Source organism: Salvia splendens, chromosome 6 (assembly GCF_004379255.2).
Source record: "Salvia splendens isolate huo1 chromosome 6, SspV2, whole genome shotgun sequence".
Lineage (NCBI taxonomy): Eukaryota > Viridiplantae > Streptophyta > Magnoliopsida > Lamiales > Lamiaceae > Salvia > Salvia splendens.
This window is the reverse complement of record NC_056037.1, coordinates 13,389,678-13,415,007: the sequence shown is the minus strand read 5'-3', so window position 1 is coordinate 13,415,007 and position 25,330 is coordinate 13,389,678. Positions and strand designations below refer to the sequence as shown.

The window sequence follows — 25,330 nt, the reverse complement described above, 5'->3', positions numbered from 1 at the left end:
TTAAATAAAAGAGTCGGTCACCAAAGGCGGACAAGACTCTGGCAGTTGAGAAAATATTATGGCAGTCCAAGAATTGGAAATTACAAAAAAAAAATGATTATGTGAAAAACTGTTAAAGACAAGATTTTGTATCCATCCACCACCCTCCAACATTAAAACAGATTAAGTTTCAGTGACACCTATAAGCTCAAATATACACCAGCTTGCACTGAAACTTTTACACACATCTATGTAAAGAGCTCCACTTCTCATGTTTTTAACTCTATTACCAACTCTATCTCTCAAAATGCAGTTTCTGATGACATCATTCTTCATTCCAAAGGAAGACCCCATAATCATCTATCTGTTCCAAAGCTGCCCTTCTGGCATCCCAGGTATTGGGCAACTGCTGTAAAGGCAGATGGCAAGGCATCGAGTGTTTCTTACCAAGCTGATCAAGCAAAGGGCGCCATCATCACAAGACCTCTTCGTCTCATTCACTCAGCAATCTGTAATTCGTGGAGGTATTGATGATTGGCAGGATGAAGCACATTGCAGGAACAATTCCACACTGAGCTGCATAACATGTGGAATCTTAATCTGTCAATAAACATGCTCACATATCCTCTGCCTGACACAGCTTTGATAAAGGGCTTCCTTCCCTACTATCAGTAGATCTTTCTTACAATGATCTCAATTTACAGACCATCCCTGATTGGATCAGGAAGAGGAAACTGTACGATGTTCATCTAGCAGGCTGCAAGATCAAATGAGCACTGCCAAACATCACAAATCCCGAATTCTCGACCACATTAGAATTATCTGACAAAAGGGATTTCAAGCTTGATGTCGAACATAACAATTTTGGAACGTGTGAAGATTCAACTTACTCACATCAGATCCTTCATCAATCAAACTCCCAAAGCAGATCATCATTCTTGATCTCCATTCAAACCGATTGCATTGCTCTCTCTCTTACTTGGCAACCAATAAACAACTTAAAAGTACTAAACATAGGAAGCAACAAGATTTTAGGTCATATCCCAAGTTCAGTTTCAAACCTGGCTAAGTTGGAAAGGCTTGAGATTTCAAGAAACCAAATAGCAGAACGAAATCCTACGAGAAGTTCATAGGGCAAGTAGAGTTGTCTCGACGTATCCTTGAACAAGCTCACGGGAAAAATCCCAAAGAGCTTGCTGGGAATCGAAGCCCTGAAGCATGCAAGCTTCAGGGTAGATTGTGTGGGAAGATCCCATAAGGAAGAACTTATAACATTTTCTGTGAAGATGCATATGCTGACAATCTGTGCTTGTGTGCCAAACCACTACCACCTTGTACCAGCAAATATTACACACAGCCTTCTGTTTTGTTTTTCAAATGGGGTCTTCTTGTTTCTATTCACATACTAAACACATGTCACAGAAATGGCATTATGTTAGATCTCGCATATATGGCATTATAGTGAATAGGAGAGTGTTAGATCTCGATCAAGATAACTGAAATCATAAACAGCTGATCAAGAATCCTGCATCTTTTACCATCTTGTGGAACTGACAACATCTCCAACAATGAACTCTCGTAAAGTTTCATATTAAATTTTTGGTGTATTGAAGAAAGTAAACTACTTGGATTACTCTCTATATTGAGAAAATACTACTCCATCTGTCCCACTTAATTCACAAAACAACATTGCATAAAATCTCATGCCAGAGAGAAAAAGTCAGATATTGTGTCTATTATAGTGGGACAGAGAGAGTATATTTCTTTCTCTATTAACAACTAAAAACAAATCAAATAATGATAACAGTGGATGAAGATATCCAAAATAAATGCACGAAAGGTAAATATCGATCTTTAACAAAATATCACATATTCAACCACCCAAAATGATTAAGAACATTTGGTCATCCACAGATTCAAAATCAAGTAAACTAGATATTGGATAGTTTGATAGTACATAGTAATCTATCATTATCCAGTAAAATAAATGATATGTATATCATCCCCGAAGGTAATCCCCGCTGTGCTTGCTATGGGGTAAGATATTTGTGAGACCTATGACAAATAACAGTATTTGAATCATGTAAAGTATCAGCTTTGGTCAAAAAGGACAAGGGAAGAGCTTGTCACACAAAAGGGCATGTTGCATGCCGTGGTTAGCATAAACTTTGAGAGATCATACACCGGCAAGGGTCATTGACTATGGCTATCTAGAGATGATTCATGGTCACGAGATTTTCTTTTCTAGAAAAACTAGTCTCTTGGAAACTACTGATTGGTGATATAGAAAATCAATTACCAAGTCTCTTAACTGTGTTGCTCTCTCGTAAGATTTAGTTCCTGATACAACTACTTCCAGTTCTCTGTCAGTTCTTTTATGATTGGTTTCCTCCTGCGTGAAAAAAAATTAGTATATCAAATGTCAGATGTTTATGTATTTGTGAAGAGTGAGGGCATGTAATTACATGCTAAAAACCTTGTTAATATCAGCATGCATGCATGCACATTCTTGTTACTACCAATTTTGTTAAAAAAGGGTCATGGCACTCTATGTGGCGCTTTTTGGAGAAAACGCCATCGCAACGGTGGTTTTTGGTGTCTTTTACAGCAGCCACCATAACCGCTTTGGCTGTTATTTTAATATTTCATCCCATTAAGCCGGAACCAGTCCCTTTAACCCGTATTCCAATTAAAAAGAGAGGTTTTATGTTCAAAATACGGCCTCCAAATCGGTAAACCCTAACTCTTTCTCTCAAACCCATATCCAATGTTCATTTGTTTTGCATTAAATGAACATGATGCAGTTACATTTTCTATGCATTCTCAATTACAATGTTAACATAACATATTCATTTGTATATTTGTATATGATACAAACATATTACATGATACTCCCTCCGTCTCCTAAAAATAGGGATTTTGGGGACAACACAAGTTTTAATGCAAAATTAGTAAAGTAAGAGGGGTAAGAAAAAGTAATTAGAGTGTTGTTAGTGGAGAACGAGGCTCACTAAATAAGAGAGAAAAAACTCGCCAAAAATGGAAGTAAACTAACTTTATGAAACGCACCAAAGGAATGAAGACTATTGCTTGGGGACGGAAGGAGTACATTGCATACTCCCTCCGTCCCAAGATAAGTGAATCGTATTCCTTTTTGGATGTCCCACTATAAGTGAGTCATTTCCATTTTTAGCAAAAAATCATCTCTTACTTTATTGTCCACCTATTTTATTTTCTCTCTACTTCTCTATTTTCCCCTCTCTTATACTTTATTCTCTCTACTTTATCACTTTAAATATCAATTCCTTGAATCTCGTGCCAAAAAGAAATGCTTCACTTATCTTGGGACGGAGGGAGTAATATATTTATTGTATATTCGTATATGATACAAGCATGCATACATACTCCCTCCGTACCAAGGTAGTTGAGTCGTTTCTTTTTTGCACTCGTTTTACAAAAACGATAAAAATAAATAAAGTGGAGAGAGAGTAATGTAAGAGAGAGAATAATGTAGAGAAGACTTCATAATGTAGCTTGCAACAGTTTGGAACATTTACTACATAATGCAGCTTACAATAGTTTGGAGTTTGGACATAGCCAGAGCCAAAAACAAATCATTATAATAGCATAATATGGACATTTTTAAAAAAAATTACTCCTTCTGTTCCATAAAAATAGTACATCTTGAAATGACACAGAGTGTTAATGCACAATTGATAAAGTATAAGAAATAGAAAGAAAAAGTGATTGGAGTGTTGTTAGTGGAAAATGGGGCCCAACTCATTAGAGAGAAAAGAAGTTGCTACTAAAAATAGAAATGCCTATTTTTATGGGACGAACTAAAATGAGAAAAGCAGTCTATATATATGGCTTGGAGAGAGTATTAAAAAACAGAAATAGAGCATGGAGTGAGATCAATTGAATTAAACCAACAAATTAAGAAACAGTCACCCACTCACAGGGAGTATGTTCCTTATACTTGCTCCAAATGTGCCTGCCGATGCTTTTTGGGTGATAACCCATGGCCTGCATAAGTATATAATTGAAGAACGCTAATTCTCCATCAAAAAAACAAAGACAGTAACTTAATAATAATTAAGCATGTGCACACATCCATAGCGACCTCATCAAACAGACATGCATTTGATTTAGAAATAGTGTTACATGAAAAGTACTAAGAAGATCCACAGGGGGAAACTGCTTGGCATTGCAGTCTGTCTACACACTTAACTGTTGTCTTTCCATTTTCATTGTAATTTTCAACTGTACATGTGAAGCAAATGAAAGGAAGATAAACGAAGTAATCAGAGAGGATGGTACAGTTATCTTTTTTAATACATACTACTATGATTTAAGGAAATAAACTATATCAGACAGAGTAACTACCATAATAGTACATCTAACCATCATCCGACATATTTGTTTCTATACTTAACTGCTTCAACATCTTAGATGGGTGCATAAAATAGATTGATAACAGGAATTAACAGCCACTCCACCAAAACAAAATAAATCTCAATTTGGACCAAACACATACTTTGCTATTGGAGCCTTTCTTCTTCTGGAACAAAGTTTTCAAGAACTTGGTAAACTTGTACCAATATGACCAAATTTATCGAATAGAGACCAGTTTTAAAACAGTGATGCACTTCTACAAGATACAATTCATTTCCAAGGAAATACCTAGAATTAGTAATGCACTGAAATAATCAAGCTAGTAATTTCTTCAGAAAAAGTCATAGGCATGCCACCAACAAAATAAGGGACAAGTTGGAAAAGGAAGGTTAAAAGAAAAGATGGAATAAATACTTAGAATTAGCCTCACATGAACATTGATCATAAACCACACAAAAGACTTCGAAAAGTAGGCAAAAATTAATCATACAGCTCTTCATTAGGAAGTGAAATATGCATACTAACCCCAACACTTGTGATCAACACCGGGATCACTTAATGGGGAAAAATGTTATACGGGAAGAAGAAGCACAACTTCAGGAAGGTCAGTATTGCAGTAGATGGAGAATAGTTTTTTCGGTAAACTCAAAAGGTCAGATGTCAACTGATGCAAGACTTGAAGAAAGCACGATTATTATTAAGCAAACCGATGTTTCAAGTTTATTGAAGCCTAAAGAATACCTTCCTTTTGAAGACACAACGAAATGATTTGGACTGTCCAAGAACTCATGTACAGTCTGAGCCTTCGTTTGACTATCCACCATTATGGCACCTCTTGCAAATGGGTCTGAGACCAGACTTGGAAACACATATGCTTCTGCCAGAATAGTAGTTTTCTCATAAATGAAGCTTTTGATCACTGATGCAGTTAGGCCTTTCTCCAGATTATTGATAAATATAAAAAAGTGATCATCAGTCGTAGCCAAATCATTAGTGTTGTAAGGTTTCGGTCCCATATCTTCATCTTGATTTGTGCATTGGTTATAGATGCTATCCTCTGCTGAATCTTCCATACACAATTAAAAATACATTTATCAAAACAAGAAAAGACGTCCCTGCAGTAAAATAGCTTTCAAAAGGAAATGTGTTTTGTTTGTGTGCCATGGAACATCTCAAAGTAGATTATAGCATATCTTTCCAATCCACCTAAGTGCACAAAAGTTCATCTCAACTAAAGTACAAGGGAGTAAAGTTTCATGATAGGAGACATGTCCATTTAAATGGTAGAAAACATTATGTACAAGAATTAAAGCAAACCTTTCATTTCATCTGCTTGACTTTTAAGCCTCATGCTGATCTCCGATTCCTGCAAACAGATTATACAATCAAATCCAAAATCTATTCTAATGACAAACAAGTGGCATATAGAATAATAATTACCAGGGGTCTCTTTTGAGATGATTCTGAATCATTTGTAATAAATGCATGACTTTTCCTAGCCATTTTTGCAAAAGCAATGATTCTAGGATCAATGTGCGTGGCAGTATCTAAAAGGCAGATACTGGCTATGCTAACAGAGGTCAAGGTACCACGACCACGTCCATGTTTCCAGAATAGCACAAAGGAGCACAAACACTCCTCTTCCCCACCAGCAAATGAATGTGTCCTTCGGTACACCTGCCAAATACATGATGATCCAACACAAAAGAGATTGGTATATGACATTGAAACAGACTGATATCACTTCAAGTATATAGTACCTTCTATCTAAAGCGGACCACGGAACCTAAAATCCATACCGTGTCTCAATATCATTCTCAATATTGATACACTAGTGAAGGTAAACTGAAACGGAACTAACAGAAAGAATGCAGGGTTTGCAATTAAGAAGATTGCAAGATGACAGTGATAAAAATTCCAGTATCTTCGTAGAAACCTTAACCAGAAAGCCACACTCAAATGATTTACTTGAATTTGACAACAAAATACAAACTGCCTCACCCAAAAATTCTCAAGGAGGATTATTTCATTTCGCAATGGTTGTCCAAATAACGTGCCCTGTTTCTAGAAATATAGTACCATAATTTAATTGGTTGACGATTACTTCTTCTTGAGATCCAATACAACTTCAGAATGAAATGCTATGCCTAACATTTCTCTATTGCCAAGTTAATCATATAATATAAGTACGAAAAATAGGTATTAGTCATCAAGCCCTAAAACTCCATAAATGTATAAAATGATTAGATCGAATTTGGCGGAAAAGATTCACACCTTGCTACTCCTATTATGTAGAAAAATCTGTTGAATAGCCCTTCATGTGCAATAGCAACTGGAATAAGTAGACAGAGAGAGAGAGAGAGAGAGAAATTGAAGAGCTCACCGCATCAACAACGGCTTCGTAGAACCTGAGGTCATCACCGGTGGTGGGATGTGCGGCGCAGACAGTGGTTCCGACGGATAGCTTGAGGCACTCGTGATCCTGCAGCTGGTGCGAAACCGGTCTGAAGCGGGAAACGAGCTCCTCCAACTCCGCCTCAGTTCGGAATTTCGAGGCGTGGAAGACAACCTCGTAGACCTCCGGCGAGCACATGTATTTGACAGTGAGCGTCTCGGCGCGGGCGTCGAGAAGGACGCACACGCTGTACCAGGCGTCGTCCTCGCTGGCTCTGTACTCTAGGTCGTATGGTGACGTGGCATCAGTTGTCTTCGGCTTCACGACGCCCTCCATTAACGGCTGCGACGTGCTGCAGTGCATGCAGTGTGTGAGTGTGAGTGTGAGTGGAATACTAGCACGCCGCAATCAAATTTCCGAAAAAGGTAGAAAACATCCTTTTTAAAACCCTGAATTGAGGAATGGAGAGAGGAGTAGGGCGATTCCGTTTTGGTGTTGCCAGAGACAGAGCCGTTCGCTTCCTTTTTCATGGAGTACTCAGTACTCTTAATTTCAAAATTTGTACAGGTCGCCCTGGCTATATGAATTTCTACCTCTAATCCGGCTCCAATTTTTCTCTTATTCCAAATTAATTTGTAAAAAAAAAAGTGACTGAGATATTTTTTTGTAAATGTATGTATGTATGTATGTATGTATGTAGTGTGGTGGAGATAATTATAGCATGTATGTTTGTGTAATTGTATTTTCATGTTGCATTCTATTTTTGTATGCAATGTATTCATTATGTATGTATGGAAACATATAGGGAGTAGTAGATAGAAGCGAGTGAAAGAGACGAGAGTGATTATAAAAAAAAGGGTATTTTCCTCTACTCCCTCCGGTCCCATATTACTCGCATATTTCATTTTAGGCCATAAATTTGGAATTGATTTTTTAGTGTAATTAAATTAAATTTTAAATGTAATGAGACACCACTTAATAAAAGAGCTCTTAACTTAAATTAACATATTAATTAAATGCATTAATTCTAACTTAAACTATAAATAGTATAAGGAGTTTGTGACGAGCCGAAAAGCAACCATGCAAGTAACAAGGGACGGAGGGATTATAAAATAATGAAAAAAGACATTAAATGTGATTGCAGGTTTACAACTTGTGAACCAATCAACCAATTATGAAGTGCACTATTTTAATAAAAGTAATTTAATATATTGAATGAAAATAATATAATTTTTAAAATTAAAAATAAAATAATACTAATAATTATAAAATGCAATATCGTAGAAAAAATTGATAGTAGTATGTCTTAATTTTAGTTTTTCTTCTTTAAATTTAATAAACATTTTTCTTTAAATCACAAAGGACTCAATCACGCAAGAATTGACTGCGACTGAATCGAGGGTGAGAGGAGTATAAGTTATATAACCCCTCCATCTTAGGGCTGACAATTTTCGACACGACACGATAATCTGACACGAATCCGCACGAAATTATTGGGTTGGGTCAAGTCTTATTGGATCCGTGTCCTTATCGGGTTGACCCATTAAGAACCCGATAATTTCGGGTTGGGTTCGGGTCGGATGCGGGTTGGATACGGGTAACCCATTAAGAAATAATATTATTATTTTTATTATTATTTTAAAAAATACATATTACTTTAATTTTTAAATTTCTTATAAATTAGGTTTAAATAGTATAAAACGAATTTTAATTGTGTAAATTAGGTTAAAAATTAAGGTTTAATCGTGTAATATTAGGTTTTAATCGTGTAATATCAGGTTCGAGTTGTTATCGTGTCGTGTCAACCCATATTATATCGTGTCGATAACGGGTTCGTGTCGGGTGCGAGTCGTGTTCGAATTTGAAGGTAGCAGGTCGGGTTCGTGTTCGGATTTACAGTTTCCTTAACAAGTTGGGTTCAGGTTAGGACTTATTGGGTTGGGTCATTATCAGGTTGACCCGATAACGACCCAATCCGCACGATTTGCCAGCCCTACTCGATCTACACCAATTGAGGTTTATTCATGTGAAGAATCTTAGACATGATTTTATGCTGTATATCTTAGACGCAATTAGTGACTTATATCAAAAGAAAATCAGTGAACTAATTGGTTCACTATTGACTCTAGTCCCTAAAACCGATCCAGTGCTTAGCTGGGCTTGGTTCCACATTCCTAGTTTCGTGATTCATGCTCGCTCGGTTTGGTCTTGCTCTTGCCTAGGCCAAGGGTTGGGTTGTTTCAATCAAATGAAAATGATGGTTGCGAGTCAAAACCAATTTAATAAAAGAGATCTGAAAAGAACACAATAAAGAACTCTGCATTAGAACAAAGGAGCAGCAACAGAAATCAGAAAAGAGTCGCACCAACTAGAACAAGGTCAAATATATTTCATTTCAGCTACACTATCATCATTTTAATTAAAAGTGATACATATCACCTTCAAAGCTGCTGCTTGTTAAAGATCCCATTCAATAAGATAACAAAAGAAAGCACATTCTCATGCTTGTGATCTCAAGGCAGTTCCAACAAATCTGCTAGCTTCATCTTCTAGCTTGTTATAGCCCTTCATCATTCACGACAGCTTGCTTTTCATCTCCATCAGACTGCATGATCGTTCCTTTACTGATATTTATTTATACTTCCTTGTACAGTTAAATCTCTCCGCGGGGGATTCTCTGAACTTCATAAATCTACCCATCAGAACACTCCAAATCCACAAACACCTTCCTATCGGATCCCACAAAATTACCTTTTCCTAAACCTGACTTTGGTTGTTCGCAGTTAGCTCCAGTCCCCACATTATCGGTCCCCATCTTTGATTTTCCAGGGTAGCACAAGTGATCGGGATTCAGAGGTAAGGTGGCAGGATCAAGTTCAAAAGAGCCAACTGGTACTCCTCCTCTTTCAGAGCCTGTCATTTTGAAAGAACGAATACAGTGTGAGAATCTGTACACTTCATTGGGCCCTATCATAAAAGACTCAGTGACGCTTTGGCTACTTCTTTGGAAAAGGCTCACAAATCCTCCAACTTTATCTAAGTAACAAACTCTTGCACCAGTTACTACATCAAAATCTGAAAGCACCTCCACAACTTCATATTTGTACTCTCTGTGACTATCAGCCTGGGAGCTCCAGCTCAAATCCCAATCCTTGAAAATAGCCCAAACTTCCCCTCGCCTCGGATGTATGATTAAAGAGCCTCTCTTACCCTTCTCACAGTGCACTTGTTGAGCAAATGTGAGGCGATTTGACATTCTCTGAACTGTCCCAACCTTAAATTTACCACAACCAACAGGCAAATCCTCATCAACCCATTTTTTGTGAATATCATCTGCAGGATCCGCTTCTAACCATGTGATCACCAACTCAAATGGAGAGAGTTGTACCTTGTTCACCTTTGCATAAAATCTTGGCATGGCATCAACTGAATCATAACAAGCCCAGTACTGGTTACAAGCAAAACAGTTGACATCACGATCCTTATCAAAATCATTAAATTCTGGATCATCATATTGACCGTGGTTATTATCTGAATCATCACCAGAATGTGCATCCATGTCAGAGTTGGTTTCAGTTTCAACTGCATCAGCACCGATGTTTGAAGTACAGCAGCCTTCACCCTTTTTCTTGACTCCTTTGTCACTGTCAGACTTATCATAGGGCCTTCCTTCAGGGAAGACAGATCCTGTTTCTTTACTCTCAGACTTGGAAAAATCTGTATCAGCATGTAAACCACTTTGATTCTCATGTTTCACAGATTCTGATAATTTGTTTCCATGAGATCTCTTGCGCGAGATAGGAAGATCATCATCATCATCATCATCGCCATCATCACCCACACCTTCATTGTAGGATACGTTTTGCCTCTTCCGAGATGATCTTCGTGGAACATGAACATTAGTTGGTCCAGAATTCAGCTCAGTTGCAACACCATAGACATCTTCTAAGTCATATTCACTGGAGGTGTCATAACTCTCACTAGATTCTGAACCCCTTCTTCTCCCCTTTCTTTTATTAATGCCAGAATCTCTTCTTTTGGCCTTCAAGTCCCCATTGACCTTTGCAGCCCTTCCTACCCCCTTATCTTTGAAAATACTTTCTGTCCGAACACTTGGTTGGGGTCGGACTGTTCGATTGTTGGCACACCACTGAGATGCCATTTCTGAAGCCGAAAATCCCTTTCCATTTTGAACACCCTGTTTACTTCCCCGATTCGGAGAAGTCTCCATGGGAACACCTTGACCAGCCGTTTCAAAAGCACTAAAGTTCTTTAAGCATTTCTGGCAGCGCAAAGTTGTGTTAACGAATTCTCTATTCAATAGGTACTTTAAACAACAAAATGGGCAACTTGTGCAGAATACGTCCTGCCTGACAGAAAAGCTTGACTGTGCGGTTTGATGTTGGTTCATACTGTGAAAAGCATTGGTAACTTTGATCTCGGCTCCATATTGCTTGTTAAATTGATAATTTCTATTCAAGTGGTGATGTGGGGGAACTACTGGACCAGATCTAACCGTTGCCCTGATCTTCTGGTCATATGAAAACTTCCTTTGGGGGTCTGAAAGCACCGCGTTTGCTTCACAAATCAACTTAAAAGCAGACTCTGCGCCAGAAAATCGATTCTTATCCGGATGGAGAAATAGAGCAAGCCGCCTGTATTGTTTCTTGATTGCCATCTCATCAGCAAACTTTGCAACTTGAAGGACTCCATACCAGTCCTTTTCAGATCCGGACACCATTTTTTGAGCTGCACAATTAACATCACAGATGCTAAGTAGCTGGGAAATGTTCTCAAGTTCTGGATAAAGATTCTGTGCCTTCAGCACAATTTTTCGAGCCCCTTCAAAGTCATTGTGTTTCATTTTCATCTCAGCCAATTCCCTGGCCCTGAGAGCCTCATCTTTGTTGCAGTCCATTGATAGTATAGAGATACAAGATTGTCTAGCAATGAAATACCCCAAATTATCTTAGTCTTAGGAAAAGAAAGTTTTCTTCTAGATCATACAATATAACTTGAGTGCTTGAACCTGCATCCACATTGAATTTTTTTGTAAAACAAAAACTTTATACACACACTTATGTAATAGTAATGGGTAAAGTTCTCAGGAAAAAAAGCTATGGGTAAAGCTTGGTACCAAGGAGTTAAATCACAGCTTTGATCAATCCCAACAAGAAATCAACTAAAGATACAAGTCGAATTCCACTGCCTCAGACAAAAGCAAAGTTAAAAAACGGAAGTCTGCATGTATAACCTTGAGGTTTAAGCTTTACTAATATGCTTGACGAAACAGCCACAGTACATTGTTTCAATATAGGGTAGTTTGATAGCTTTCATGCATTCATGGAACCATCTGTATCAAAGATCTGGACCTGCACCTGTCAAAAACAAACAAATAAATCCAAACGAAATTAAAAAATATATATATATAAAAATCATACATTTTGGTCTACCAGTTACATAACAGGACACATTTAGTGGAACAATACGAAATGGGAGTCAAATATTTTTCAGATGTAGCAATGAACTCAATGCCGTGCTTGTAACTTATTATCATGCATAAAGAGACTATTATAACTTCAACCACAGGTACGGATATCAAAATCAAACAATAATGTTCTCTTCAGATCCAAACTCCTAACTATCTTAAGGAGCTAAACATTTTTACACCAAAAGCGAAACTCCTTGAAATTCTAGTAAGTCAACAGTTACAGTGCATACTATAATATGGGTATGGGATGAAAAACAAGCAAAGATTTAAGTCTTCCCATCCTATACTTAAAGGCTATATCTATCTAAACAAATTGTTTGCTAATATTTGGCTCATTAAACACAAGATGTCAACTCAGGGCAAAACCAAGCATCATATCGATATTGGAGTAGTAAAAATTTTGAATTGTGTCGATGAAAAGAGAAAAAGCGTGCGAAGTCAAACAATGAGGTAACATATCGAAAACGAATTGCAATCAAATCAACAAAACCCTAGAAACTGACATAACTGTGAATTTACATACTCGATACAATCCATAAAATTCCAGACATGGAGACAGCTACAAGACTTCATTCGGGGATGATTCGCAAAGCAAACCCAACTAAATAGATACATGCAGATAATCATATGACACACTCACCTTTGTCTGTTCCGCGAATTTAATGAAAAAGCAGTTGGAAGATGGAGATAGAAAGGGGAGATAGAGAGAAAGAGAGGTTTGAAAGAGTTTGGTAAAGATCGAAAGTAAAACAGAGGGAAAAAATGGAGGGAAATTGGACAGAGTGAAAATTTGGGGAAAACACAAGTGACAAGTGAGAGAGAGGAGAATGAATGGAACCTCAATTCTTCTGAAATTTATTTTGCCATTTTATGTGTAATTTCAATTGAAAGAGATGTAGATCCAAATGTCTAGATAAAAAATTTGATTAGGGGGCATCTGATTGGGCCTTGGGCCAAATTTGATTGGAACAAGGCCCAATGGGCTTTTGTAATTCTAGAATTTATTATTATTTTATTTTATTTTATTTTATTTTAGAGGGAAGACTATAGTTATATTCGGTTACGGGCATGTCAAAGTTTAGATATTATCAGTGGTATCAGGGACTATTCTTATTACTTATTAATTTGGTCTAGAATCGACCTATAAACCAATGGCGGATCCAGAAATAAAAAATCGTAGGGTCGGGCAAACATGACTATATATACTTAAATATATTTTTTAAAATAAAAATATATTATAAATGAAATATCTCTATCTTATGTTACCGAACATACACTTTTCACGGTGTACCATCAAGATGTTGTTCAATCAATCATCATCTTACTTTGTAGCTTAGGCTTGGACAAGTTTAATTGCGGAAGACTTTTTCAACTATTTCAAGCTTGTTTGAATTGTTGTATATTATCCAACGATCTTCTAATCGTTGTGATTCTTGTTCAACTTAAGCATATATACAAGAACTAACAAAAACTTAGAGATCTTTTCGAGAAAAAATCATTTTTAATCTAAAATGGAAGGTAATTAAAATCAACAATCAAAAGTAAAGATAATTATAATATCTACTAAAATTAGGGTAAAATTTTATTGTTAATATTAAATAAAAAGAAAAAGAAAAATTATAAAACAGGATTAAAAGATGATAAATAAATTATGATATTGTATACGAAAATCTTGTGCAAAGCAGCTCTCGATATCTTAAAACTATTAATGTTTTCATCAACTAGAAATTTCTTTAATTAAAATTATGAAAATGTAAAGTATTTGTGAAATTAGCACTACTTCCTTTTTACTACAGTAATAAACTAAAAGCCCATCCCTAAGCCCAATTGCAAAACGGAGCTTCATCTTCTCTATCATTGCATCTTCTTCCTTCGCCCTCCCGCCCATCATCCACCGATTACAATCAAATTAATCCAATACATATTAGTATAGTTAAGAATAACAATGACGTTTTGTCGGCAAAGCTGCGCTGCTTGCCGTCTTGAGGATGAATCATAGGGCAGAATTCCGGATGCCGTGGGGTCGGTGGCAGGAGTATTCTGGCGGTTCTCCGGGACCCCGCCTGCCTCCACCGCTGCTATATATTATTAGTATAAAATTGTCGACCGCAATTTTGAATAGAACCACGATTACAGTTCTAAGCGAAATATGGGAAAGCACGGGTAAATAGAGGGAGGGTGCATACATGCAAGGGTGGTTAGAGGTGCAGTGATTCAAAACATATACTCGACTCTTTTCAACCTTTTGTTTAAAGAAACACGCAATCATTTCTCTTGCTAGTGCAGAGCGCCTCGTGCATGAAGCTCCGTCAATGTTCGTGCAAGCATCATCGTTGCAGCAAGATCTGCACCTCCGTTGCCAACTGCGCTACGCTCCTGCGGGCAAGCATCATCGTCCAGTGATCTTGAAGTTGCGCTAGTGTGTGGTACGACTCTGATGCCTTTCCATCTAGAGGCATGACTCGTACAAAAAAATGTCTGCCATTAGTTGTGGGATCTGTGTCATTTTGGTCAAATTCTGACCAATTTCACAAGATATGAAAATGTAAATATTAAATTATAAAGTTTAAATTTTTCTCAAAATTGTTATATCATACTATAAAACATTTTTATTGATACACTAAAATAAACATTATCAAAATACATTTTTTTTGCATACGAATGAAACAACACCGGAAAGATTAAAAATTTTGTGATTTAATATTTTATTTTTAAACTCTCTCCGTTCCATAGTAATGGAGGCGTTTCTTTTCAGCACGAAGATTAAGAAAAATTGTGTTAGATGAGTTAAGTAAATAGAGAATAAAGTAGAAAATGAAAAAGGTAGAGAGATGAAGAGAGTAAAGTGGGTGTGGAAAAATGTGTTGACTTTTACTAAAATATGAAATGACTCTATAACTATGGAACATACCAAAATAATAAAATGATTCTATTACTATGGAATGAAGGCAGTATGAAACTATCCAAAATTTAACAAATTTTGTTATTTAAAGATAAGTGGATAAAAAATAATTGGATGGATAAAACATTAAAATATTATATCATAATAGAATAGTGGAATGAATGTAATTTCTACTTCCATTTCATTCATTACTTATTTGCCTAGCATTTGATCAAACCACAAAGGTTAAATGAAATTTCTATCCCAACTTTTTATGAAAGTACTTATTTTATACTTGTGCTTTCACAATATTATCAAATCGAATAAAATTTTCGGTGCAAGCCGGATGTGTAAATTATCTTCCAAAATATAGTAACTAAAATTGCATGAGTTATAGCTATTTTGGAAGGGGGTTTACACAAAAGCCTCCAACATGCAAGTCACTATTTATTTGGCGCCAAAAATTTAGTCCAGTGACAGTACAAAAGCTATTTTTCATGGAAGAGATGGGAAGTGGACAGGAGTGGATGCAGACACTCACAAAGTAAAGTTCATGCTGACAAACAAGGCCATGATACCTAACTTATAGCCCCCCACACCGAAATGTACACAAGTGGCTCCCGAATTGTGAGATCCTGTCGACAAGCGCTCCATAACCAGATACTGCTGCTACCTGGAAAGTAAGCAGAAACATATATGGACAAGTGAGTAGATATGGGCTTAACCCGAGTAATCTAACACTATTTATCTTCATACAATGATTCAATTACAAAGGATCTATCAGAACATAACTTACCCCTGAAGGGTGCAAAGAAACGGAAAATGCGGATGTTGGAGCACACTTGATCTGTGAAATAATATCCCCATTCATGTTTAATCGTGTGAGTAATGGTTCTGCACCAACAGCTAGAATCTGAGGAAAGACATTGACTTAAGGCAGATGAATCCAAAGTAGTAAGCTAAAGATGAACTGAGAAACTTCCTAGAAATAGGACCGTTCAACGTTGGTGATGCAATAGGGAACAATACATCAAAATGCACAGACAACAGGTCAAACATTATACAGTCACTAAAGATCATGCAGTGTCCATCCAATACCACAAGGGCATGAGGTAACAAAGAAAATAGAAATCTAATTTTACTCACAAGGATTGTCATAATTTGAGAAACATATTTAATTTCTGCCTGCAGAAAAGTCAAGAACAGTTTGGTTGTGTATTACTCTAAGTTTCTATATAAATGAATTACAACCACAAATAACAATCATCAACATATGAAGAAATAGCATGACAATTAAGAGATCTGTGATTTCACACTAGAAGTAGATAACTAGAATACAAACTTTGGACTCTGGATCACGAACTATGAGCTGAGAAAGAGTGGGTAAAATAGCACGACGATTTACAAGACATCACATGATTTTCATCAAACAGAGCATCTTGGACAGAAGCCTGAGTTCTAGCAACTGAAAAGCATTCACGGGCAGGAAGATTCCAAAGTGATAAAGACTGGCCCTTTCCACAAACCTGCAAACATACAGATATAGGAGACACATATAATGATACTATGATAGGAGAAAAAGGAGGGAGAGGGGAGGGGGTGTCATTCATAGTCCACGTTGCTGCATTCACCAGCACAGTTTTAGAAATGTTTTAAAACTACAAGCTAAGCAATTAATGTAACCAAATCTCTACATAAGTTTTTTTCATAACCTCAATAACTGATTCTTTAAGGAAATGCTTTCAAATTATTTGGCCACAGCTAATAAAGAGGTCACGACTACAATAAACTGGCTATATATAGATGTTTTTTGTATTATAAATAAAATTGTATTCTCTATAGATCTTATAAACGCATGTACTCCCTCTGTCCCATTAGAAATGAAACGTTTTTCTTTTTGGTTTGTCCTATTAAAAATGAAACGTTTCTAAAAATAGAAACAACACTCTCTCTACTTTTTCTTCTCTCTTACTTTACTCTCTTCATTAACTCACAAAACAACACTACATAAAATCCTGTGCCGAAAAGCAAATGTTGCATATTTAATGGGACGGAGGGAGTACATAATTGCATGATTTAATAATGTGCTTCATTGCATGATTGATAAGGCTCGTTTCATGCATATGTTTTGTGATAAAACTACACTCAATTCTGTAATCTAACGTGCAATTGTGAGCCAAGTGTGTGTGAAAGTCTGCCATATTTAGAAATTAAATGGATCAACTGGGCGGATGAACGGAACAAGGAGGAGTCATTTTGCTGCACAAACTGATAAGATAGAGCAAATGGCAGCGGAAGGAGCACCCGAGTAGGAGATGGAGCGTAACACAAGAAAGATACCCGAAAGACAAAAAGGGCAAGGAACACTTTTCGAAGGAAAGGTTGCCCTAGGGATCAAAGCCTCACGCCTTCCTATAGATGAAAATAGGAAGGAGGCAACACTCAACAGATATTCAGCTCTCTCCTAGGGCTGAAATGGGGGTTCCCAACACTCCAAACTCCTGATTCCATCACACACACGCACTTGGTTTCTTAATTTAATTTTAGTTTTCTCATGGTTGGGTGTTGGTTCTTTCACTCTTAGCATTTCGGTTCTGTAATTCCATCCTGAGAAGGGGCGATGATACAACTGGCTTCACGTGGTTGGCTTTCTCTTAAAGCAGAGGCAGTGGATATGAGCTGATGGGCAATTTGATTGTTCTTCTCCGCCAGTGTGGTCATCCTCTCCTAAGAGAGAGGCCTTGGTCATATTCTCAGTCTGGAGCTCAAGAAACACCCTATGCCTATCATTATCTTCGCCAAATTTGCGAAGCATGTACTCCATAATCCGTTGCCACTTTTCCTCAATGGCATCTGGCCTCGTCTCGGTAGGGTGTGGTCTCTCCTCAGAAGGAGTTTGTCTCTCCTCAGCCTCCACAGGCTTGCCATCTGCTTCATCTTCCATCTCCTCATTTTCCCCCGGCCTCATAAAATACCAGCGCCGCCCCCTTCCTCCTAACAATGCCAATATTGATGAAGTAGGCAGTGTCAAACCATTCAGGATTCTCACACAGCGATGGAGGATTTGGGAATTGCTAGCCCTAAGTAGGTGACAGACGTATAAGTGACGGATAGGGTGGCGGGCTATTTTGTGGCAGGCATGAGCTAGCCAATAACCCACATGTACCTTAACTTCTTTGACCATACACCACATGAAATACAATTCGATCACGGTGATCGTGGTGTTTGCTTGGGCAAGGAGATTGTGGGCCAAGAAGACATGGTTCCACATTTCCTCGGCGCCAAACTCCTTAGTGTTCTTGGGTTGGCCAATCTCCTGCAAGGACCACATTCCTATCCTATCCTCCTCGGAACTCAGCAGTCCCAGCCTTAATGACCACTCTCTAAGGGTCATAACCATTTCTTGATTAAACACTCTGAAGTAGATGGACTCCGTGTCCAAGTCGGTAGTGTACTCAAAGTGGAAGGATGTGAAAAACTCTTTCGCAAGGTTAACTGGCACCTCATGGTGCGTGCTCCAACAGCCATTCGAATCCAATGGCTCTGATGTATTCGAGGAAGTTCTCCTCAGCTCCTATCATCCTCAGGGAAGGATAATGTAACTTATTCCCTAACTTTGTTGTCCTAGCTTCTGTTACCGTTCCAGCACAATTCTTCCTCAAGTTCAGGTCCTTGAAATAAACCATAGCCTCCAGCAGCTTTTGGTTAATCTCAACCTCCATCCTCTCATAACCTCCGGCATTCCCTTCGCCTTCACCGGTGTCCATCTTATGTTCTTCCTTCACCTCTTCCTCATCCTCACTGTCCTCTTCTTGGTGGTAAGTTGCCTTGGTAGGATTGGTCACGGGCTCCCGAATCACTACACCCACTGACGTCTGCCTTGACTGCCTTGACTTCCTGCTCTTGTTGGGGATAGCCACCTGCTTACCCTTTCTTTTTTCTTTCTGCGGTTTCTCTCTTCGCGGCCGCCAAGATTGCGGCCTCCTCTCGCAGGGTCATGAGTTTCTCTATCTCCAGCTTCCTTTGTGTACGGAAGCTCCTCCTGATCGCCTCACATTAAGGGTCTCCTCATCCTCATCGTCGTCTGATCCCTCTTCGTCCACGTCCACCACTTCCCCATCTTGTCCGGTAGAGTTTTCCTCAACTGGTTTCTGAACTGCCTCCTCCACCTCTTCTAAGGTATCCTCCACCGGGTCCTCTTCTTCATCGCTGCCACTGCCTTCACCGTTGCCTCCTTCTTGGTTCTGTTCGGTGGAATCCCTGATAGGTGATGTGACGAGCTCGGGTGTTGGCTCTTCAAGCAATTGTGCGGCCGGTGAACTAACGGGCACGGTGGGGGCGGTGGAAATTTCGAGTGGAAGCAGGTTGGGACGGGCTTCCTCCTTCTTAATCTCTTCTGCCATATGAGTGAGGAAGTCGCTCACTTTTCCGGTGGGGCTGAACTTCCCCATTATATCTTTTATGATCTTCAGGTATGACTCGCCCGTGGATTTCTCCGGTGGCTGAGTTGTATTGGCAATTGGCAACACCATCGATTGGGGGGTTGGGGGTGTCATGGTTTCTGGGCAAGAAGTTGAAGGAGTTGAAGGGATCATCCGTACTCACAATCATCCATCCTTCGGTTCCCGTTGCCGTCTTTCCAGTTAATTGGATCAAGTGATTTTGAATTTCCTTCCAACTTGATCAGTTCAGGGGTCGGCAAACCGTTATAGGAACAATTCTTGACTGGGGTCCTGAAATAACTTTACTTTTAGCATTTCTTCCTGTCCACCGATTTTTCCGAGGGTACATGATCATGATGTCCTGCTTCTTCTTATGATTCTTGTAAGTTCCCTAAAGCTTCCTCTTTGGGTGTAATCCAAGGTTAGGAGGATTTCCGAACTTCAACGGTTCAGGCCACGGCTCCAGCTGCTCACCGTAGATTACGCAGCTCCTCTTCTAGGCTTTTCATTTTCTAGGCTTGGCCCTTCTTCTTCTCATCACTCATCTGGTTTGTGCATCACTGGGGGGTGGTTTCTCTACCGGTACATTCTTTCCTTCCACTTCAGACACAAGCCTTTCCACCTTCTCATCGAGTACATGCTTGAGGAACTCTTCTTCCTTTTCTTGAGGTTCATCATTCACCCCCTCTTAAATTTTCCGTGATGATTCGTCATTAAGAGGGATGACGATCGACTCTTCTTCAGCTTGGGATCCCTCCTCTGCCAATACTACTTCAACAGTTCTCACCTCTTCCTGCTTTTCCGGTGACATCTCCGACTCATGTTCAGTGCTCGATGGTCCCCCTTCCTCGGGTTTGCGCACACCTTTTTCATCTAGTCTCTGCTCATCCGCCCGAGATCTTGCTTTGTCCTCTTGTATCCCCTTCATCATATCAGCTAGTAAGGACACTTGCTTGATCATCTCGTCCATGCTGATCTTTTACTCATCATAAGCATTATGCATTTCCAGTGTCAGCTCATCGTTTGATTTCAAGCAACGCCTCATGCTCTGCTGAGATACGATCAATCCCTCGATCATTTCCTCTGTATAATTTGTATGCCTATTCCGGTCTAAGGGCAGCTCAATGTTTTTTTGAGGATGCGAATGGTATTAATTTTGACTAGGATGGACTTGGCTCTGGTGAGACTGGGGATTCTGAGCTTGCCAGTCCCCACCCTGCCATGTTGGGAGATGATCTTCGGCATCGGAGGGCCATGGTTGATGGAGTTGATTTTGGAAGGAGGGATAATGGCAGGGGCGGTTGGATTGATACGTCGGTTGACTAGATTCATAGTTCTGAAAGTCGAGGCAAGGTTGGGGGTCTGGATATCCCATTTGCCATGTGGGCATTTGGGTGGCCATTGGATGTGGTTCTGACTGGCATGGGAAAGGTGGGTATTCTTTCGCCCAGCTCCATTGAGGCGGGGCCTGGGCCTGCTACTCTCCCGTTCTCCACTGTGTGGGTATTCATGTTGGTACACATCTGCTTGCCCTCCAGGATTCCAACTCCTATTTGAGTTCCAAATCTCACCCCTGTTTTGGCGATAACTCACTTGATCAGTCTAGGTGTAGGTCTTGATTGAAGGAGTTTGCGAACGACCCCTCTCGATCACTGACTGGATCACTTTATCAAGTTTGTCAACCCGATTCCTCAATGGATCGTCATCTCCTCCCGCGGAAACCTTCATATTCTTTCCTTGGGTTGGGGCAATTGGTGTATCATCGTATGCTCTTTTTGCGCAGAGAAGCCTTCCCATGACCATCTTGGCTTCACTCATAGCCTGGAAAAACTTCCCCCGCTTGATGAGTTCACCAGGTCTGTTTCTTGCATCCATTCCCTCATAGAACCTCGAGTAGATCTCTACTTTCAACATGTTGTGGTTTGGGCATGCGTCTAAAAGACCTCTGTATCTGTACCAATATCTACTCAAACTCTCATCATACCCCTGGGCAACTTCTTCGATTTCCCTCCGGAGTGCATTTGCTTTTGCTGCTGGGAAGAACTGATCCAAAAACTAAATCGATTAATCCTGAGAAAAGGACATTAGAACACAGTGCATTCAGCCACTCTTACCATCCAACTCTCACTAGAATCAAGAGCAATACAGCTGACACATGGAAAAGAAGCACCTGCTCCTTTTTCTGGATTGATTTACTTGTATACACTTCCCGCTTCTGCAATCTACATAATGTCAAATCACTTGATAAATAAATTGAGAACAACATGATCCCAGCTAAAAAAACATAACTCACAAGTAAGCAGGGAGTTATAACATACCCCATATGCGTGCTGTGCCATCTTCTGAACCAGTAAAAATCTGAATTTCAAAAGGGTGAATAATAATCAGAACTTAATTAAAGAAATTCAAAGAACACTTTGGATTTAAAGAAGCTTCCCTTCCTGCTCCAGTGAATTTTAATTTGAATTTCGATCTTAAGCATCTTAGTGCAACCCATGAGCCACTAGCAGCCTAGCACTATATACTTCAAAACTTTTCCACAGTTCCACTAGCTACATTTTCTTGAACAGTTAATCATCTAGTGCACCAATTTAATCTCTTCGTTTTCTCTCATATTCTTATTTATTCTTTTATATTAGTATATAGAAGGTTGGGGGCGAGCGTTCCTCTTATAATCATTTGAATTTTAAGAAACACTATTATGTTACCAACTGGAAGTAGTTTCCATCTGTAAGGAAAATTCTAGAACAGTGAGTTGATATCAGATCAGAAAGAAAAAGAAAGAGAGGTAGCAAGAAAGAAGGGAAAGGAGATGTGAAACCAATCTATCAAGGATTAAACCTTACGGTGGCAAAACTTCAATATAAAAGGGTAGCTATCAAACAAGAGAAAATCTGACCTTCAATATAAAAGGGTAGCAATCAAACAAGACTGGCTACTCGAATCGCACGAAACAATACAATGTAGATAGTTCAAATGCCTTTAAAAACCATCTTGACCTGCGACTTCTCCTGATTGACAAGCAGAAGTTAAAAAAGTTGTCTTTCAAGTTTATTTCTATAAAAATAATAAGACTGTTATACATAAATAGCCTCAAGAAAATTTGTACCATATCCCAACAATATGCACAAGAATCACCAGCAGCTGCATATATAGATCCACTCTACAACCAGTGAGAAATGTCATCAAAATCAATATAACGTGATAGTAGTGTCTAGGGCAGAGGTATCTTGGGAGTTTGAAGGCTGGAGTAGTTTCAGTTCTCATTTGTATAAAACAATACTAGCAACCATTTTTCAATAAATATAAGCCAAACTTTTCAGCAAAATAGCAAATTAGGTTTCAAGATTGAATTTAACGCTGTTGCAGTTAGTGGAAGTTAGAAGTATCTAATTTCTCAAAGAATCTGAAATAATATATACAGGCAACCACAAAAACAAAGTAACAGAACAAATTAATATCCCCGAATTATGACTGGCACTTCCTTGTTGTCTTCTCCTAAAGGGCTAAACCACAAACTCACAAATAAATTCATGGCATTGTACTTAATACGCATGCCGCATTCAAGCTACATAAGCAGTTTAGAAAAGCAGGAAGCATAATCAAACCTGAGAGTTAACTGCAATGGCATTATTTTCTGGAATAGGAGAACGAGCACCCCAAAGACCTATGCAAGTGAACAAAGTAACACAAGGAAATTATTGATAAATAAACATAAAAATTCAAAAGGACAAAAAATTAAAGATAAAAAAAAGGAATATAAAGAAAAATAACAGTTTTATTACTCTGGAATTTGCACAAGTTCTAAAATACAGACACAATGGGCAAAAATAGATGGACAGGGCAGATGGAAATTAAAAAGAAAAGTGAAAACTGACAACCACAAAGCCAATCTAAGTTGAAGTACTTTTTTAACCCAAACTTAAGTCAAGTGTCTCATGCTCCATCTTTTGTAGTACTCATATAACAATAACCTTGTGAGGTTCGTTGTATGGGCTAACCTTTTTGGAACAGATCGGGGTTATACATGTTGATTTCGACTACCAGATTGGTTAGCTAGTACTCCCTCCGTCCCACAAGAATATGCAATCTTTCCTTTTTAGTCCGTCCCACAAGAATATGCACTTTCCTATTTTGGAAAGTCTTTTCTCTCTTATCAGCGGGACCCATTCTCCACTAACAATACTTTAATTACTTTTTCTCTCTACCTCTCTCTTACTTTACCAATTTTACATTAAAACTCGTGCCGAACCCAAAGTGCATATTCTTTGGGGACGGAGGGAGTATGAAATAGTAATTAAAAAAAAGGTGAAAGAAATACTTTCCAAAACTTAGTCAAAAGTGATTTTTAGCATACCTTAGGCTATGGCCTTTGGGTATTACTAAGGTCTCTAAGCAGATAGCGAGAAGAATAAGAAAAGCCATATCATTCTATGGTAAGATTAGACAAATTCAAGGAGAGTAAACAGGGAAAGCAGTACTTCTTGAAGAACCCAATGCATCAAAACAATTCCCACTGCTCATATGCCAATATTAACATGCGACTGTACTAATTAATGAAAGTTCATTGGAAACAAAATGCAAAATCATTTGTAATATAGAACCCAGAAAATTTTTGGACATCTTAGAAGTTAATTTTAAAATCAGATAGCTAACTTATGTTGAGGATTCACCAAGTCAAGTACTGGCTTCATCTTGGCTCCTGCGAAATAAATGCATAATCATTTAGTAATGAGATGATACCCAAGGTGTTGAGCAAAGAGGCAAACAGTATATGTGGTATAGTAATACTTTTGTGGTAAGGGATCAATAATCAATATATGCAGGAAACATCGATATAAAAGAATATTACCTTGCTCAGATTCCTCACTTTCTAAAATTTCTTTCCATTTCCAGCCTCGAATTCGACCATCATCACCACAACTATGTAACAGCAAAAATTCAGAAGATTATCCTGAATGATAACATTATACAGAGATTGAAAGGACAAAACGATCCACAGGATACAAGCATTCATACAAAAACTATGTATACCCAAACACAGCTTCAAAAGTGTTGTCGCATGAGGAATAAACACCTCAGCAACAAAGAATCATCGTAAAATTTAACATCATAAGCTGGTCCATCGTGCCCTCGAATCACAAACTCTGGCTCTGCAGCTAACCAACTTCACACAAAAACAAGAGTCAATATCGTTAAAAGTATCCAACGCGCATTAACAATCAACAGAGATCATGATCACCAGCGCTTAAAGATAAATCCGACTCACTTTTGATTCCTGGAGCTTCCGCAGCCCATCTCCTAAACGACCAAAAATTGTCAGAATGAAAGTCAATTGTGTGGTTCACAAACACGAGACATGGAGAAAGAAGAATGTGAATTACTAGGCAGGCGGAAATGGAGTACGCGGCGATGGATCCATCGCTAGAGGCGGTGACGAGATGGTCAGAATTGGGATTGGGATTAGGGTTTGGAGCGTAGGCGGTTCGGAAAACGGTCCGAGAAAGGGTCTCTCTCTTTCAAAATGGCGTCTATGTAAAAATCTTCTTCCCAGTTTCTGCAATCCATTTGGATTTGGTGTTCTACTCCTAATCCCATCTCATGATCTTCCTAAATCTTCAGCTTGTTGGACTGCCGAAATGTTCAGACGGAGAAATGGCGCGCTCTGTCTTGTCTTTCCATTTATGAAAATAGTGAAGAAATTAATGTCATATTCAAGTAGTAAAAAAATACAATTTCCAAAATAC

At 38.6% G+C, this 25,330-nt stretch overlaps 2 protein-coding genes and 1 pseudogene across 6 annotated transcripts; all 3 read right to left on the bottom strand.

Moving 5' to 3' along the window:
• Positions 1-733: 733 nt before the first annotated feature.
• Positions 734-7,339, bottom strand: LOC121809657. The gene is made up of 9 exons (XM_042210406.1): positions 6,758-7,339; positions 5,815-6,051; positions 5,692-5,740; positions 5,116-5,440; positions 3,939-4,005; positions 2,279-2,371; positions 1,041-2,034; positions 874-953; positions 734-755 (listed from the first exon to the last, which is right to left on the bottom strand). The coding sequence occupies exons 1-7, from the start codon at positions 7,130-7,132 to the stop codon at positions 1,951-1,953; spliced, it is 1,230 nt and encodes a 409-aa protein (XP_042066340.1). The 5' UTR covers positions 7,133-7,339; the 3' UTR covers positions 734-755; positions 874-953; positions 1,041-1,950.
• Positions 7,340-9,063: 1,724 nt separating this feature from the next.
• Positions 9,064-13,118, bottom strand: LOC121808401. 5 transcript variants are annotated; one of them, XM_042208876.1, is made up of 4 exons: positions 12,901-13,118; positions 12,072-12,147; positions 11,907-11,974; positions 9,064-11,798 (listed from the first exon to the last, which is right to left on the bottom strand). In XM_042208876.1, exon 4 carries the CDS (start codon positions 11,685-11,687, stop codon positions 9,462-9,464), a length of 2,226 nt encoding a protein of 741 aa, XP_042064810.1. In that variant the 5' UTR covers positions 11,688-11,798; positions 11,907-11,974; positions 12,072-12,147; positions 12,901-13,118; the 3' UTR covers positions 9,064-9,461. The 5 variants fall into 5 exon arrangements, with proteins under 5 accessions (XP_042064810.1, XP_042064808.1, XP_042064807.1 ...); XM_042208874.1 differs by having other exon boundaries at positions 11,907-12,147; XM_042208873.1 differs by lacking the exon at positions 11,907-11,974 and having other exon boundaries at positions 12,024-12,147.
• Positions 13,119-16,254: 3,136 nt separating this feature from the next.
• LOC121808086 lies at positions 16,255-25,238 on the bottom strand (annotated as a pseudogene).
• Between the last annotated feature and the right edge of the window lie 92 nt (positions 25,239-25,330).